Source organism: Dasypus novemcinctus, chromosome 8 (genome assembly GCF_030445035.2).
Source record: "Dasypus novemcinctus isolate mDasNov1 chromosome 8, mDasNov1.1.hap2, whole genome shotgun sequence".
NCBI classification, from domain to species: domain Eukaryota; kingdom Metazoa; phylum Chordata; class Mammalia; order Cingulata; family Dasypodidae; genus Dasypus; species Dasypus novemcinctus.
This window is the reverse complement of record NC_080680.1, coordinates 19,922,213-19,938,308: the sequence shown is the minus strand read 5'-3', so window position 1 is coordinate 19,938,308 and position 16,096 is coordinate 19,922,213. Positions and strand designations below refer to the sequence as shown.

At 38.9% G+C, this 16,096-nt stretch overlaps 1 protein-coding gene across 3 annotated transcripts in view; it reads right to left on the bottom strand.

Moving 5' to 3' along the window:
• Nucleotides 1-16,096, bottom strand: part of FANCC (FA complementation group C) — a 306,236-nt gene that overhangs the window by 182,293 nt on the left and 107,847 nt on the right. For all 3 annotated transcript variants that reach the window (XM_058301557.2, XM_058301558.2, XM_058301559.2), the window contains 2 exons: nucleotides 14,580-14,664; nucleotides 5,007-5,101 (listed from right to left, as the gene is read on the bottom strand). In XM_058301557.2, the coding sequence (XP_058157540.1) occupies nucleotides 5,007-5,101; nucleotides 14,580-14,664 (180 nt within the window). The remainder of the gene's footprint in view (nucleotides 1-5,006; nucleotides 5,102-14,579; nucleotides 14,665-16,096) is intronic.

Below are 16,096 nucleotides of genomic sequence, written 5' to 3'. Positions count from 1 at the left end.
AAGAGAAAGACTGATAAATCCAACTACAACAAAGTTAAAAATATATATCTTCCTTAAAAGACAATATGACAATGTAAACACAAACCACAGAATGGAAAAAATAGCTGCACTATATATAATTTCAGAAGTATCCATTTCCAGCACCTTTAAAGAACTTCCAAAACTAAGCAACTTAGCTGATTCAGAACTTTGTATGTGAAAAATGTATTTCAACACTGCCAATAAGTCAAGATTAAGTGGATAGTAGTCAATGCAAAATGTACTGCATCCAGTTTCCGAAACAAGGCAACATAGCTGGTTCACAGTCTTTTTTGTGAAATTTGTATTTCAACTGTGTCATTAAGTCAAGATAAGCATATAGAAGCCAATGAAATATAACTTTCACTGATATATTTAAATTACATATAATTTAAAAAGTGACCATATCCAGCATTTACAAAGAACATCTAAGATCATGGGTATTTAACTTGGTATTACCTCTGTGGAAAACACTTTAGGATGATTTAATAAAGTTAAAGGTATACATATTCTATAACCTGCAATTCCATTTTTTTAGAAAATGCATGCCTTGAACCCCGGATATATGTGGGAGATTGTTCAAAGCAATATTGTTCCTAATTCCCCCTACTAGAACAAATTTCCATCAATGGTAGAACGGATAAATAAATTGTGATATTTTAATAGAACGGAATACCATACAGCAATGAAAATGTACAAACTATAGCTACACCCAACATCATGGCTGTATCTTACAACCAAAACACTGCATAAAATAAATCAAACACAAAACAATACATACCATATTATCCCATTACATAAAGTTACAATAACAGGCCACATTGTATAATTAAGTGGTAAGGTCACACAAAGCAATGTAAACAAAAGTCAGGTTAGTGTTATTCCGAGAGGGGGTTGAAAGGGAATACAAGCAGCAAGGGGCACGTGGTGAGGGGAGGGGAGCTTGTGGGAGGCAGGAAATGTTTTGCTCCATTTCCTGACCTGGGTGGTTGTTACTAGGATACTTATTTGACAAATTTGTTTAGCTGAGCAGTTATGTTACATGCACTTTTCTGCATGCTTATTAGAATTTGTTAGGAAAAAGTTTTTAAAGGGAAGAATGAAATAAGAGGATTGAAGCAGTAATATCTGGATACCAATAAGAGCTGCATTTGACTGGTAATAAAGACAGTGTTAAACAACCATTTGACTGGTCTCTGTTTCTGGTATCCTGCTGTTTTCCTCTCATCAGTATAAAAAAGTAATAGTGGTATGATCTTGCCCAAAGACACATGATACTCCTAAATTGGACAGCCCTGGAAACCTCCCTCTTTGCGTATGAGCTCTGGGAACCGACTATTGATTTTGGTCCACTTCTGTATCCTCAGCCTCTAACCTAGTACACCTAGCAAACAGTAGGTATGCGAAAGGATTTGTTCAAAGGATCCACCAGTGAAAAGTTTTTAAAGAACCAAACATTCCAAGAGGTATGAAAGAATCCTGTGACTTCAACAAGTCTCTAAATGATAAGAACTGCCATTGAGGTGGAGCTATTTGGCAGCATATTTGAGGTTACCAGTCAAATAAAAAAGGAGTATTAATGCCTTTCTTACACATCAACATATGCCAAGCATTAAACAGAATTTTTATTTCTTCTCCATGCTGAAAATATAACTCAACCTAATATTTTCCAATTTAATAATTAATCTAAAATTTTTACTGAATTTTAGAATTTATAGGAGAAAATCTTGGGTTGCTTGTGATGCTCTAGGAACATAGAATGACCCAAAATATTATTTCCACCATTAGGACATCATAGCACACAGCAGGTACCTGATAAATGTTTGATGACTAAATTAATAAATGCTATTAAATAGGGTTTATTACGTAATTTTCAGAAAGTATTGGATGGCAAATTATATGTCTTTAATGTGTACTGTCACTCTAAAATTTTTATGGATAAAGAATTCACTTCTAAAATAAAGAAAGTATACCTAAAATATGTATACTTGATTGACAAGCTAACAACTATCTCCTGTCTTGCATTTACAGCAAATGTCATAAGATTATGTAGGTATTGATTTGTGATAGGTAGATGTAATTGGTTTTAAACTGTTAAGACTTAAATCATATTATTCTTACACACCTTTTATAAGTTAATATTACAGGCTTGCCTAGAGCCTAGTGCAGTGAGGAGGGCAATTTTTCCCCCATCTCTTATGTCCTCAACTCTTCCCTACTCCCAGCACAGAACATATTCAAAGTGCTATCCTTGCTCCCTTCCAAACCAACTTCTTTTTCACTGTTAATTTCTAAAACTCAAACCTGGCCATATGATTTTTTGTTCAAAATACATTGGCGGTGGGAAGTGGCTGTGGCTCAATTAGTTGGACTCCCATCTACCATATGGGAGGCCCTGGGTTCGCGTCCTGGGGCCTCATTGTGAAGGCAGGCTCGCGCGCACGCTGAGGAGAGCGGCCAGCCTACAAGTGCCGCGGCATGCCGCCCGGCCACAAGCACAGCAGAGTGCTGCCCGGCCCACAAGCGCCACTGAGTGCCGCCCAGCCCGCAAGTGCCATGGAGAGCCAACTCAGCAAGGTGATGCAACAAAAAGGGAGACAAGTAAAAACACAGAAGAGCACCCAGCAAAGGGACACAGAGAGCAGACAACAAGCAAGGTGCAAGGGGTTGGGGGGAATAAATAAAATGCAGACCCACAGAAGAATGCACAGCAAAAGGACAGAGAGCAGACAGCAAGCAAGCCCGGCAGGGGGGGAGGAGGGGAAAAAAAAATACGTTGGTGGTTTCTCCATTGTCTTCAAGATTAAAAAAAAACTTATACTTTTTAAAAAATGTTCTCTGCACTCCCCGCCCCCTCCCCCCGGTTGTCTGCTCTGTGTCCATTCACTGTTTGTTCTTCTGTGACTGCTTCAATCCTTATCAGTGGCACTGGGAATCTGCATCTCTTTTTGTTACGTCATCTTGCTGCGTCAGCTCTCCGTGTGTGCAGCACCATTCTTGGGGAGGCTTTCTTTCGTGCTGGGCAGCTCTCCTTATGGGGCACACTCCTTGCGCGTGGGGCTCCCCTACGCGGGGGACACCCCTGCATGGCACAGCACTCCTTGCGCACATCAGCACTGCGCATGGGCCAGCTCCACACGGGTCAGGGAGGTCCAGGGTTTGAACCACGGACCTCCCATGTGGTAGGTGGATACCTATCCATTGGGCCAAGTCTGCTTCCCAATTTATACTTATTGACCAGGCTTGGTGCTTGCCTGTCTCTCTGGCTTCATGCTTCATCACCAACCCCACAAATATCCAAGCTCCGGGTATATCAAAGCACCTGAAGTTCCCTGAATATAATATTTGCTTCTCACTATCAGGATAATCACGTGCTCTTTCTGCTGACAGAATACCTTCCCTTACTCTATCCTTGCTCTCCTACTCATGAATCCATCACTTCCCCCAGGAAACATCTCCAAACCCCCAAGTCTGAGCAAGTGTCCCTACTCTGTCTTACCGTCACACCTACACATATACAGCTCTGCCAACAACCTAATCATACTGCCTTGGAATTAATTATATGTTTACTAGTTTAAGAATTCCCTGAAGGTAGGAATTAAGTGTTTTTACCTTATCCTGCTGCTCTATACTTAGTAACAATTTATTTATTGATAAATGAACACAAAATTTTAAAAAGGAAAACAGAGTAAATGTTAAGGCTAGAAATTTTAAAATAGGTAAATGAAGTCTTCAGTTAAATGAAAGCTGACCCATTCATCCTAATATCATTTTATTAGATGGTCTTTTTAAGGACATAATGAGCTAGTCAATATGAAAGTATAATCATCAAAACCATGTACTTAGCATAAAATTATATTCTAAATAATCATTAAAATATATATTTGGCAGAAACAAAGATTAAAAACATTAAAGATGAAATAAATTATATTTCTAGAGCCTTGTTTTTCATACCTTTTCTTCCCAGTTTTACTTACCATTTCCTTTTTTTAGTGGGATATATTAGTTTTCCTTCCAATTTAATTTTGTATTCTTTCCTTTTAGTTTTAAATTTCATCCCTCATCCAGTCCCTTTCACCTCTACTCTTCTTTCAATATAACAGAAAAAAACAAAGACTGTCGTCGTCTCCATTACCAATTTTATTTAAAACAAAGAAACTTTGAAAGGCAGTAAACATAATGATGTTACCAGTCAGAATGAAAGCCAAAACTATATGTGTTAGTCTGGCTGGGTGAGTTCATAAGAGCAAGCAGCTAATGTGAAGCACATGCCTGCGTGGTGCCCTGTTGACATGCATCAGCAGGCCTCAAGGGGTTGAAGCAGGACAGTGGGGAGTACTGGCAAAGCACAGCCAACCTGCTGACGGCCAGGGCAGCCACAGCCCAGTCTCACAACACCTTCCAACTTGATCATGTGCTTCAAGAAGGAGGAAATCTAGGAAAGGATCAGCTTTCTGAACTACAAGAAGAGGTTAACCATTTTGACAGTGTAAAGAGCAGTTTTAGCTGTCAGGTGCTATTCCTGTGAGCACACTGGCCCAGGTATCAACTTTAGGACACAAAATAAAGGCTGCTGCTCCCAGGACTCGTCTGAATTTTAATTTTACTATAGGACAGATTCCAAGAGAGGCAGAGAAGTACTTGGAAAAGAATTGAGCAAGTAATTTAGAAAGAAAACAATTATCCCCTGGAAGGAAATAGAAGACATTCTTTTAAATACCTGAAAGTCACATTTCCAAAACCATTCAACATTAGCTTGTGGAAGCATGGGAAAATTCAGCATAAGGGCCAATATCATATGGAATTCACAATCAAGCCAAAACAATACAAAAAAACACCCTCTTGAATAGCTTTACATCCAGCACTAGAACATAACAGCAAAGATGTGTGCAAAAGTTTCTAAAACATCATAGAACTGGACTGTACAAGGAGTACATTAAGTAATCCATTTAAATCAAAGCGTTACGCAGCAACATTCACTCTCTTACCTGTATCCAGGAGTTAATTTTCAATTCTCGAGAACTCTGTGGTTCTTTGTTAATTAGACAACATAAGCACCATACTACAATTTTTTGGCTTTCATCTGCAAAAAGAAAAGCTAAAATGAGTAGGTATCAATAAACAAACAAAAGATAGCCAGTATAAAAATTGCTTAAATGTTATATTTAGGAAAATCTCAGCCTAAGTTCATAGAACAAACATCTAGAACTTTGAGTAAAACTTAACTTGATAGGTTTTTTTTCTTCTTGTGGGTCTGGGATCAGTTATGTTTAGCTCTTGTGTGCTCAATTCCCTTTCTGTTATAGCAGCAATTTTTAAAGCCAAAAGCGAATGACAGAAAGAACTAAAAGAACTGTCCTTTTCTTGAAATCACTTTTTTATTTAGCATTTGAAACCATTAGTTATTTCAACATTTTTAAGGCAACATAACTGCTACAGGCAATAGTCAATATTTATGATTTAATCTTTTAATTTCTAATTTGCCACAATACCCTCATTTGTTAGAAAAAATTAACAAGGAGGACTGTTTTAAATATCTTGGGCTTAGTACCAACTAGGTTGGATAAAATAGACACTTCTTAGAAGCTTCTAAATCTTTACTATAAAATTTAAAATCGTGCCAACTATGTGATGAAAACTCTGAACTTATAAATCTTGTATTTGGAAGGAACATCTATGTAGTAGGCCTGACTCCTATTTTCCTCTTGTGCCAACTGAGCCCACTGCACTTGGAGAGTTTATAACAAGATTCAGAAGCAAATTTGGGGCCTAAAAACTGAAGATGTTAGAACCCGACTTTACAACAAGGCAAAGGTACCCCAGGTGCCCTGAATTAGTCTTCTGCAGTCACTTGATGGTCTTGGCCTTCTCATCATTTGCAATCTAATAAACACAGAATGCCTAAGGGCTTCATTAACAAAGAAATAAGGAAAATACAAATGACAGTAAGCTACCTCTGTATTTTCATCTGCAAAGGACTTTTTTTTTCCAAAGGACTCTAATATTTTTATTAAACAAGCTGTAGATTTACCAAAAAATCATGTTTAAAATACAGATTTCCTACATATCACCCTTGTATTAGTGCGGTACATTTGTTGCAACTGATGAAAGAACATTTTAATAATTGTACTATTAGTTATGGTCCATGGTTTACTTTAGGGTTCACTGTGTTGTACAGTTCTATGGATTTTTAAATTTTATTCTGGTAATATATACATATATGATACCTAAACTTTGCTCTTTTCATCACATTCAAATATATATATTTCACCCATTATCAAAACTTTTCCTTCACACCAAATAGAAACTCTATACAATTTAAGCCTTAATTCCCTATTTCCTACTCCCACCCTGGCGCCTTGTAACCTATATTCTAGTTTCAGAAATCTATTAATTTGCTTATTCTAATTGTTTCATGTCACTAAGATCATACAATATTTGTCATTTTGTGTCTGGCTTGTTCAACATGAAACCTTTGAGGCTCACCCATGTTGTTGCATAAATCAGAACTTTATTCCTTCTCGTGAGTGAATAATATTCCATTGTGTGTATATACCACATTTTGTTTATCCATTCATCAGCTGATGGATACCTGGGTTGCCTCCATCTTTTGGCAATGGTGAATAATGCCACTACGAACATCAGTGTGAAACCTAGAGGTGGGATTGCTGGATCATATGGTAATTCTGTATTTAACTTTCTGAGGACCTGTCAGGCATTCAAAGTAGCTGCACCATTTTACATTTAAAAGGTTAAGTCTTACACCTATTTTGCCTTTTAATTATTCCATTAATGCCTACTTTCATATTTATTTGATTTTTTTTTTTACTGTACCATACTGAGTCCCTTTTCATTTCTTTCTGAATATATTTTTCATTGTGGTCACCATGGGGTTGTTAACATTTAACAGCCTAAATACATGACAATCACTTTTTATTTGATACCAACTTAACTTATAGTAGCATATACATACTCTGTTCCCATACTCCATTTTTGTACTTGTATCAAATTATATTTTTGTATGGTATATATCCAAAACCATAGATTTATCATTAATTTTTATGCATTTGCATTTTAGTACCTGTAAGAAGAAGCGGAGTTATATGCAAAAAGTACAATAGTACGGGCATTTATAATTACCCATATGGTTAACTTTACCAGAGGCCTTTATTTCTTTATGCCACTTTCACTCTCTAGTGTCCTTTCCTTTCAATCTTTAAAACTCCCATTATCTTGATTATAAGGAAGGCTTCCCTCAGCTTTTGTGTATCTGAGAATGTCTTAATATCTTATTTTTGAAAGAAAAACCCACTGGATATAAAATTTCTGGTTGGCAATTGTTTTCTCTCAGCACTTTTAAGTATTTCGACTCACTGACAACTTGCCTCCATGGTTTCTGTTGAAAAATCAGTTCTTAAGCTAACTGGAACTCTAATATACATAACACATTGCCTTTCTCTTGAGGTTTTCAGAGCTATCTCCTTGTCCTTTGCATTTGACAATTTGATTACCATGAGTCTAAGTATATTTCTCCTCAAATCTACCCTGTTTCATGTCATTGGGCTCCTTGGATGTACATATTCACATATTTTGCCAAGCCTGGGACGTCTCCTCTCATTATTTATTTGAATATTCCTTATGCTGTTTTCTCTATTCTCCCTCCAGCACTCCCATAATACATATATTACTACACTTGATGGTGAGCCACAGGTCTCTTAGGCTATATTTGCTATTCTAATTTTCTGTTCCTCTGCCTGACTCCTCCCAATTCTCATCTTCAAGTTCACTGATTCTTTCTGCCAGCTCCAATCTGTTTTAAAAAAATTTATTGAAATATATCACTCATACATAAACATACATAAACAATAAGTGTATAAGATCCAATCTGCTTTTGAAGATTCCCTCCTGGGAATTTTTCATTTCAGTATTGTGGTCTTCAACTCTAGTAGTTTTGTCTGGTTTCTTTTTTTAAAATTCTATTTACTGAGTTTCTCCTATTAGTCATTCACTGTTTTCCTGATATCCTTTAGTTATCTCTCTGTATTTTCCTTCATCTCCTTGAGCATACTGAAGATCATTATGACAGAGATTTTCCTGAGTACCAGGAGCAAACAAAACCAAACAGAGCAATGCAAGAAAACACCCTTCACAGGCTTTGCAAATTAGATTTGTGTTGGCTGTTTCTCTCCTTCAGAGTTCAGCTTTCCTATAAAGAAGGTAAGCCCAAGTCAAATGCAAAGTGCAGGGTCCTCCTGGTCTTTTGTGGGCCTATATCTTTTCCTGAACTTGTGCTTACTAGTCATCTTAGGAATTTTCCTGTTTACAGGAATTAGAATGCCCCCTCTACTGCCCAGAAAACAGATCTTCTCCCTATGCCAGATGTTCTACTGCCAGACTTAATGCATGTAAGCATGTAATGCCCAAAACCACCTAACTTACTTGTTTCTTATACCACTTTCTCTGTTCCAAACAGCTTTTGCCTGGAGGGCAAATTCTGGGAGTGGCAAGCCAGAGAAGAGTTTCTTAGGTCAGTCTTTCCCAGCCAGAAGAGTCCAAGGACCCACAAAAGGAGTGTTGGCCAGCTCCATACTGCCCTGGGGAGGTGCCAGCAAGAGTGCCAGAACTTTTCCTATGGCTCTTTGAAGGTGCACTGTCTTGATTCAGCACTTACCTAGTAAATGCATCCCTTTAACAGCTTTATCCAGAGGTACTTTGGCACAATGGTCACCCTCAGAGCCAGGTCCCTGAATGATCTGAAGTGGCTGGTCAAAAGAAGGGATCATTGATTGGACGACACACCCCTAGATCTTGGGAAACTAGGTCTTTATATCCCACCTTGGCACCAGCAAGCTGCACTAGGAGCCAGGATCAAGGGCCTCAATGCTGCCTGCCATGTGGTTGAGGGATGGATGACAGCAGCCACTGTCCAGAGAGTGAAATTCTCTGATATTTACTGCAATCTACCTCTTCCTCCTGCTCTTCCCTGGATGCTGCAGTGTTCTAGACTCCATAGAGTTTCAAAATATTTGATTCAAACTGTTCCTGCCCCCCCCATCCCCTATACTAGTTGGCTCCCTTATCTTTTCGTGCGTTGTTTTTGCTAGATGTTTGTACTTGTTGTCTGCTCAGTGTTTGGGGTATTTTTTTGCTCATTGTCTCTTTGTTTTCTCTTTAGGACGCATCAGGAACCAAACCCAGGACCTCCTATGTGGGAGACAGGTACTCCCTGCTCATTTGTTTTTGCTCATTTTCTGCTCATGTTTTGCTCATTGGTTTTTTTGTTGTTTTTTTTGCTGCTGCTGTTGTTTTGTTCATTGTCTGCTTGCTGTTTGTTTGTCTTCTTTAGGAAGCACTGGGAACCAAACCCAGGATCTCCTATGTGAGAAGCAGGCGATCAACTGCTTGAGCCTCATCTGCTCCCGTTTCTGCCTTTTTTTTTTTTAAAGATTTATTTATTTCTCTCTCCTTCCCCCCCACCCCGGTTGTCTGTTCTTTGTGTCTCTGCTGCATTTTCTTCTTTGTCCGCTTCTGCTGTTGTCAGAGTCACGGGAAACTGTGTTTCTTTTTGTTGCATCATCTTGTTGTGTCAGCTCTCCATGTGGGCGGTGCCATTCTTGGGCAGGCTGCACTTCCTTTCACGCTGGGCAGCTCTCTTTATGGGGTGTGCTCCTTGCGTGTGGGTCTCCCCTACACGGGGGACACCCTTGCGTGGCACGGCACTCCTTGCGCGCATCAGCACTGCACATGGGCCAGCTCCAAACAGGTCAAGGAGGCCCGGGGTTTGAACCGTGGACCTTCCATGTGGTAGACGGACGCCCTAACCACTGGGCCAAGTCCACTTTCCTGTTCCTGCCTTTTTAATAGTTGTTTCAGCAGAGGGACTGATTCCTGGAGTTTCCTACTTTGCCACAATCCTCCCCTAACAGTAATTTACCCCACTTTTTTTCCCACAAGATTCCATAAACTTTTGCTTTCCCACTAATTTCCATGAACAGTCTTTATCAGGGGCTTTTCCAAAAGATATTAATTTTTTCCCTAGTTTTTATATCTCAAATACATTGTTGGCTTGCCTGAAATCAGTTATCATGGAGTCATACAATTTAACCTTTGAAAAGCTGAGGGTTCTTCAGGTCCAATGAAAGCAACCATTAATTTTAATAATGTGACTGTTGTACTTTCTATGCTTTAAATAGAAGAAATGCTAACCATTTTCATGTAACAAGTGTGACAGATGCATCCAATGATATGCAAACAGTTTCCAGTGTTAAAAGAATGCAACCAAATGGGGAACATTTCCAAAAATCAGACACTTACTACCATTAAAATTTTAAAAAGTATAGAAAGCAAGCAAGGAAGCAAGCAAGCACAAAAATGTGTATGAAGCTTACATCTGAAATAATCTAAAAGATGGAAATTTTCCCCAGTTGTTGAATGATTCTGTACATTTAGCTGAACAAATGTGTTATTTTAAAATTTTCTCTCAAACAAAAACCAAAACAAAACTAAAGAGCCAGAGAAACTTTCACCCAATCTTTAGGAGTTGCTTTTCTTTGCCTAGAGTCAATGCATTGAAATGCTCTGAAATGTACAGCTAATGAGCTTACAACTTACTTAGCTTTGGCGATTTACAGATGCAAGCCTTCATTTGTTATTCATGAGTACCACCAGCACTCTCTACAGGGGTCAGCATCTGTCAAGCTCCTCCTGGAGGCCCTGAGATCTGGACTGGAGCATTCTGCAGATCTCATTAAGTGATGGGAAACTGCCTGGAATTCATGGCAGAGCAGTCACTGATAGCATTTCTTAGTGCAAATTTGCACTCTAAAAATGAGTGGAAGACAAATGAATATACCAACATATATTTGCCACCTAATGTTTTATTTTTTGATATTTCCAACTGAAATTTCAAGTGGAATCTAAACTAATTCTTTAAATTTTAATTCTAATGTTTAATAATGTGAATGCATTTTTGATGCAATGAATATTTTTTGGTTCAAACTGCCAAGCTTCACTGCAACTTGATACACAACAGAAAGTGAACACAGTGAGGAAGAGAGGTTACAGTCGCTCTGCTGAACCACAAGGGCAGAGCTAGAACCGACAGACCAGGTGAAGGCAGCATTTTATTTTATTTTATTTTTAGATTTTTTAAATTTTTATTTCTCTCCCCTTCCGCCCGCCCCCGCCCCCTGCAGTTGTCTGTTCTGTGTCCATTTGCTGCATGTTCTTCTTTGTCTGCTTCTGCTGTTGTCAGTGGCACGGGAATCTGTTTCTTTTTGTTGCGTCATCTTGCTATGTCAGCTCTCCATGTGTGCGGCGCCACTCTTGGGCAGGCTGAACTTTCTTTCGTGCTTGGCAGCTCTCCTTATGGGGCACACTCCTTGCGCATGGGTTCCCCTACACGGGGGGCACCCCTGCATGGCACGGCACTCCTTGAGCGTATCAGCACTGGGCATGGGCCAGCTCCACACAGGTCAAGGAGGCCTGGGGTTTGAACCCCGGACCTCCCAGGTGGTAGGCAGATGCCCTATCCATTGGGCCAAGTCCGCGTCCCAGAAGACAGCATTTTAATTCAGAACACACCACTGATAAAAAGTTTCTCTCTTCCTTTCCATTATTATTTTTCTCTTTTTATTTCCAGATCACTCACCCTTCCTTATTATCCTTATTTCTGGGCCTGTTCTCACTTAATATGTGGGGGACTCACCAATTATCTTGATGGAAATTGTTTACTTTTACTGTATTAAATATGTAATTTTGATTTTATGAAACTTCAATAAAAGATCTCTTCCCAGAAGAAAGTATCCCGACTAGTCAAAGAACAGTGCTGACAGAGGCAAGATTTGTTTACTCGTGGAACTTTGAACCTGTCAGCTGCCTCTACTCTGAAAATGAGCTCAGAACCAAAGGCATACCTCTAACAGGAAACTAAAATTTAATAGGAAGTTCAAAAGGTAACACAAGCGTTGAAACAGAAAGAGGAGAATTTGTTTCTGGTTGTCAGGGGAGGCCACTGTAATATAGATAAGGTGCTAAGGAAAGATCACAGACAGATACAAGTTAGAAGCCAAAAGGGCCATTGGGATAAATCAGTCCAACCTCTCACTTTTACAAATAAGGAATCCAAGACTCAGTAAATTCAGTGGAGATTACCATGCCATCTGCTATCTTCCAACAGTTAGCCCCAACACAAGCCCTCCTGTGAGGCCCTTCCCCAACTCCAGGAGCCAACTTGAGAACCTCCTTCCTCTCAGCAACCTCTGCTCTACAACAGGAATTATCACACTGAGCTAGGCTGATATGCTTATGTCTCTTTTCTCGCTGACTGGAAGTTCCCTATGGGCAGAAATTGTGACTCATGTTTTTCTAGATGTGGATACTAAAAAATAAAAATAAAAACTCAGTAAACATCTGTGAAGTAGAGTATATACATTGAGGTGGCACGATGACACTGCCTGACCCAGAGTTCTGAGCCTTTTCAATGATGATTATATGATGTGGGCTTTAGAGTCTGACCAGGGCAGAACCTTGGGTCTCTCACATACTAGTTTAGAATTCTGGGTAAAGTGACCCATTTACTATAATCCATAACTACCTATCCTGCAAGATTGTCGACAAGAAACCAATTAGATACTCTATGTATTCTGCAAAGAACAATGCCCAGCACAAAGTGAGCAACGACTCTCTACTTCTTCAATTTTACAACACAAACTTGTTCACATTTTAGCATTTCTGAATTGGGGATGTGTCTTCCATGCACCATGTACACTTAAGGTGGTCATCTCTCTCTCTCTCTCTCTGTCCACGGAGCATCTAACAGTTGGTTGTACCGAAGAATAAAGTTATTCAACAATCTCTTTTCCTTTCTCCTGCCATCAATAATATCATGAGCCTAGCTTAATGTTTTTCAAACTTTTGGTAATGACCCATCATCAGTTGTGAAATCAATTTTGAGTCATGAACACCATTTTTAAGATAGCACAATAGGGGGGTATATGGGGACCTCATATTTTTTTAATGTAATATTAAAAAAATAAAGAAAAAAAAGATAGCACAATAAATATGGATTGCATGTAATAAAAATAAGCATTCATTCATGAAACATGTTTTAATTATATATGTGTATGTGGGTATCTGTCTGTGTTTATAAGAGTATATGTGTGTATGTGTGTGCATGTTTATATGTATACACACATAAATGCACAAACAAAATATATTCCCGGTTAAAGATGCTTGAGAAACACAAACCCAGCTGACATATTCAAACTTAGGACAGGTAAGTATGGCCCTGGAGGGGAAACGGAGAGATAGCTCACTAGCTTTGCCATGTTAGATCAAGAACTTGAACCCGGTGAGTGGGTGCATGAAGAGTCAAGAGGAAGAGACTGGCATAAATGGGAAGGAATAGGGGAAGGTGGGGGCATGGGAGTTTGTGAATGTGAGGGTACACCTACACTGGTGTGCTCGTGGGACCAAAACATGTTCATTGTTGTCCTCCATGATGACTTACGAAAGACTAGCAAAGGAAACTGTACAATTCTTTAAAACATCAAAGGAAAATATTCATTTTATTTTTTGGTTCTGATGTCATTATTTTATGCAATTAGTCTTTCATTTTAAACAAATCTGAAAAAATAAGTATTGCATTAGTTAATAATAGTCAATTCAGGCAACACATCTTAACTGTTCATCTTCAGATATGCCTGCTATGCTAGGCCCCAGAAAATAAAGAGAACGGAAACCACAGTTGTTCTCAAGAGATATTCAGTCTTCTAAGACATGAGGCAAGCAAACCAACAATTGCAAGAGAGTGTAATGAGAGAGAGCAGGAGACACTAAGGGACGTTCTTAACTTGGCATTAGTAGGGCCATTTCAAGAGACGAGAAGAGTTCCAGGCAAAAGGAACTGCAGGTCACAAGCCATAACAGCACATGCCAGTAGGAACTGCTAGTAATTTGACCTGGATACAATGCATGTGGTGTATCTGTGAAGGATTAAATAGGAAATGAGGCTGGATAGGTAGGCAGGAGATCAGTGACGTTGACACTCCTCCAATGGAGCCTAAAATTCCTCTTAACCTTGTGTAAAACCAAAATGTCACCACCAAATAATGGCAGAGCCATGGCAGGATTTAGATTCTGAAGAAGGATTTTATAACAAGGGAAAAAGTAAATGTGTTAATATGATAATTAACTCAGTATTATTAGTATAATCATTTTACAAGGAATTTTTAAATGAGGTGATAAAAGTGATTACAGACAAAAGTGGATATTTAAATCATTCTGTGAATTTCTGCCCTCTAACAGGAGTCCTAATTTCCTATTTAACTGTGTGTGTGTGTATGTACACTTCTCTATATACCAAATACAAGGAAATTGTGGAAAACAATAAAGGATACCATCTTTGTAACGGAACAATGATATTCAACACTCGATATACTGTTTCATGAAAAGTAGGAGGAAGATTTATAATTCAACACTCTGGATTTTGTTAAACAATCCAAATATTAAAACTTTCATTAGAAGTTTGCATTTTGAGAGACTGTGCTTTGGATTCTTACCATATGCTAAGATAAAAGGATTCCAGCAAGTTTTTGCCAATAGCTGACCAATTGTGGGGAATCTTTCAATGACTGTATTTGAATCCTGAAAGAGAAAATTATATTTTGGTCAGTAAAATGATACTATGCAACTTACACTATAGACTGAGGGGTTATGAAAGCTGCTTATTTAGTATGTATTTTAGAAAAGTAAGAAAAGAAGGGATTAGAGAAGATCTTCAGGTTAGTAATTCAAATAAAGTTTAACAAGCATCCACTGTACTTCATCCTTAAACCAGGTCACCAAAACTAAGATGGATGGCACATTTAGGTAGAATGAATTTTATTCAAAATCAATTTTATTTTACTCATGCTTACTCTGGAAAAGTCATTTTATTTAGAACTAATAAAGACTATATAATAGCAAAGAAATATTGTAGGTGGTTAATAATTATATAATCCCATACCTTTATTTTTTTTAAAGATTTTTTATTTATTTCTCTCCCCCTGCCCCCAAGTTGTCTGCTCTCTGTGTCCATCGCTATGTGTTCTTCTGTGACTGCTTCTATCCTTATCAGCGGCACCAGGAATCTGTGTCTCTTTTTGTTTCGTCATCTTGTTGTGTCAGCTCTCTGTGTGTGCAGCACCATTCTTGGGCAGGCTGCACTTTCTTTCATGCTGGGCGGCTTTCCTTATGGGGTGCACTCCTTGCGCACGGGGCTCCCCTACGCAGGGGACACCCCAGTGTGGCATGGCACTCCTTGCGGTGCATCAGCACTGCACATGGGCCAGCTCCACATGGGTCAAGGAGGCCCGGAGTTTGAACTGCGTGGTAGATGGATGCCCTAATCACTGGGCCAAGTCTACTTCCCTACCTTTACTTTACTGTATCATTCTAAAACAGTATGAGAAGTTCCTAATTCAGCTCCAGCTCCAGGAGAAGGTATAAAAGGACAAAAATTCTGGAATTTGTAAAAAGAAAAAAGAAGCAGCCAAAGCATTAAGACATCTATTTTTGTTTAATCCTAATTATATTGTTACATGCTAAATGATATCATACTGTCTACAACAAACTAAAACCTGGGATGGGGGAAAAGCAACCAAATAGAAAACAGTTTAAGATTAAAAAATAGGGGGAATTGTGGAAAGAGAGTGGAGTATTAAGTTCCAGGAATCAGTTCCTCCATCAGGACTATAAACAGGCAGAATTGTCTGAATCAACTATTTCAAATTTCTGGAGTACAGTAAAACACTACACAGCATCCAGGGAAGAGTGAGAGGAAGAGTCTGGTAAATTATGGTAAATACTTGTAAGAAGCTCTCTCCACGCAGCAGTCACCATCATCCATACCCCATTCTCACAGCAGGCAGCAGTAGGGTCCGGCCTTTGGCATCACTTGCTGATGCCAGAAAGGAACACAAAAATCCATTTCCCCAGGATAGACTGGAGAGCGGGGGAGGTGTGCAGACAGATCATTGTTCATTGCTTTTGATTAGCTACTTTGGATCACTGAGGCCCAGCACTGAGGCCATTGTTC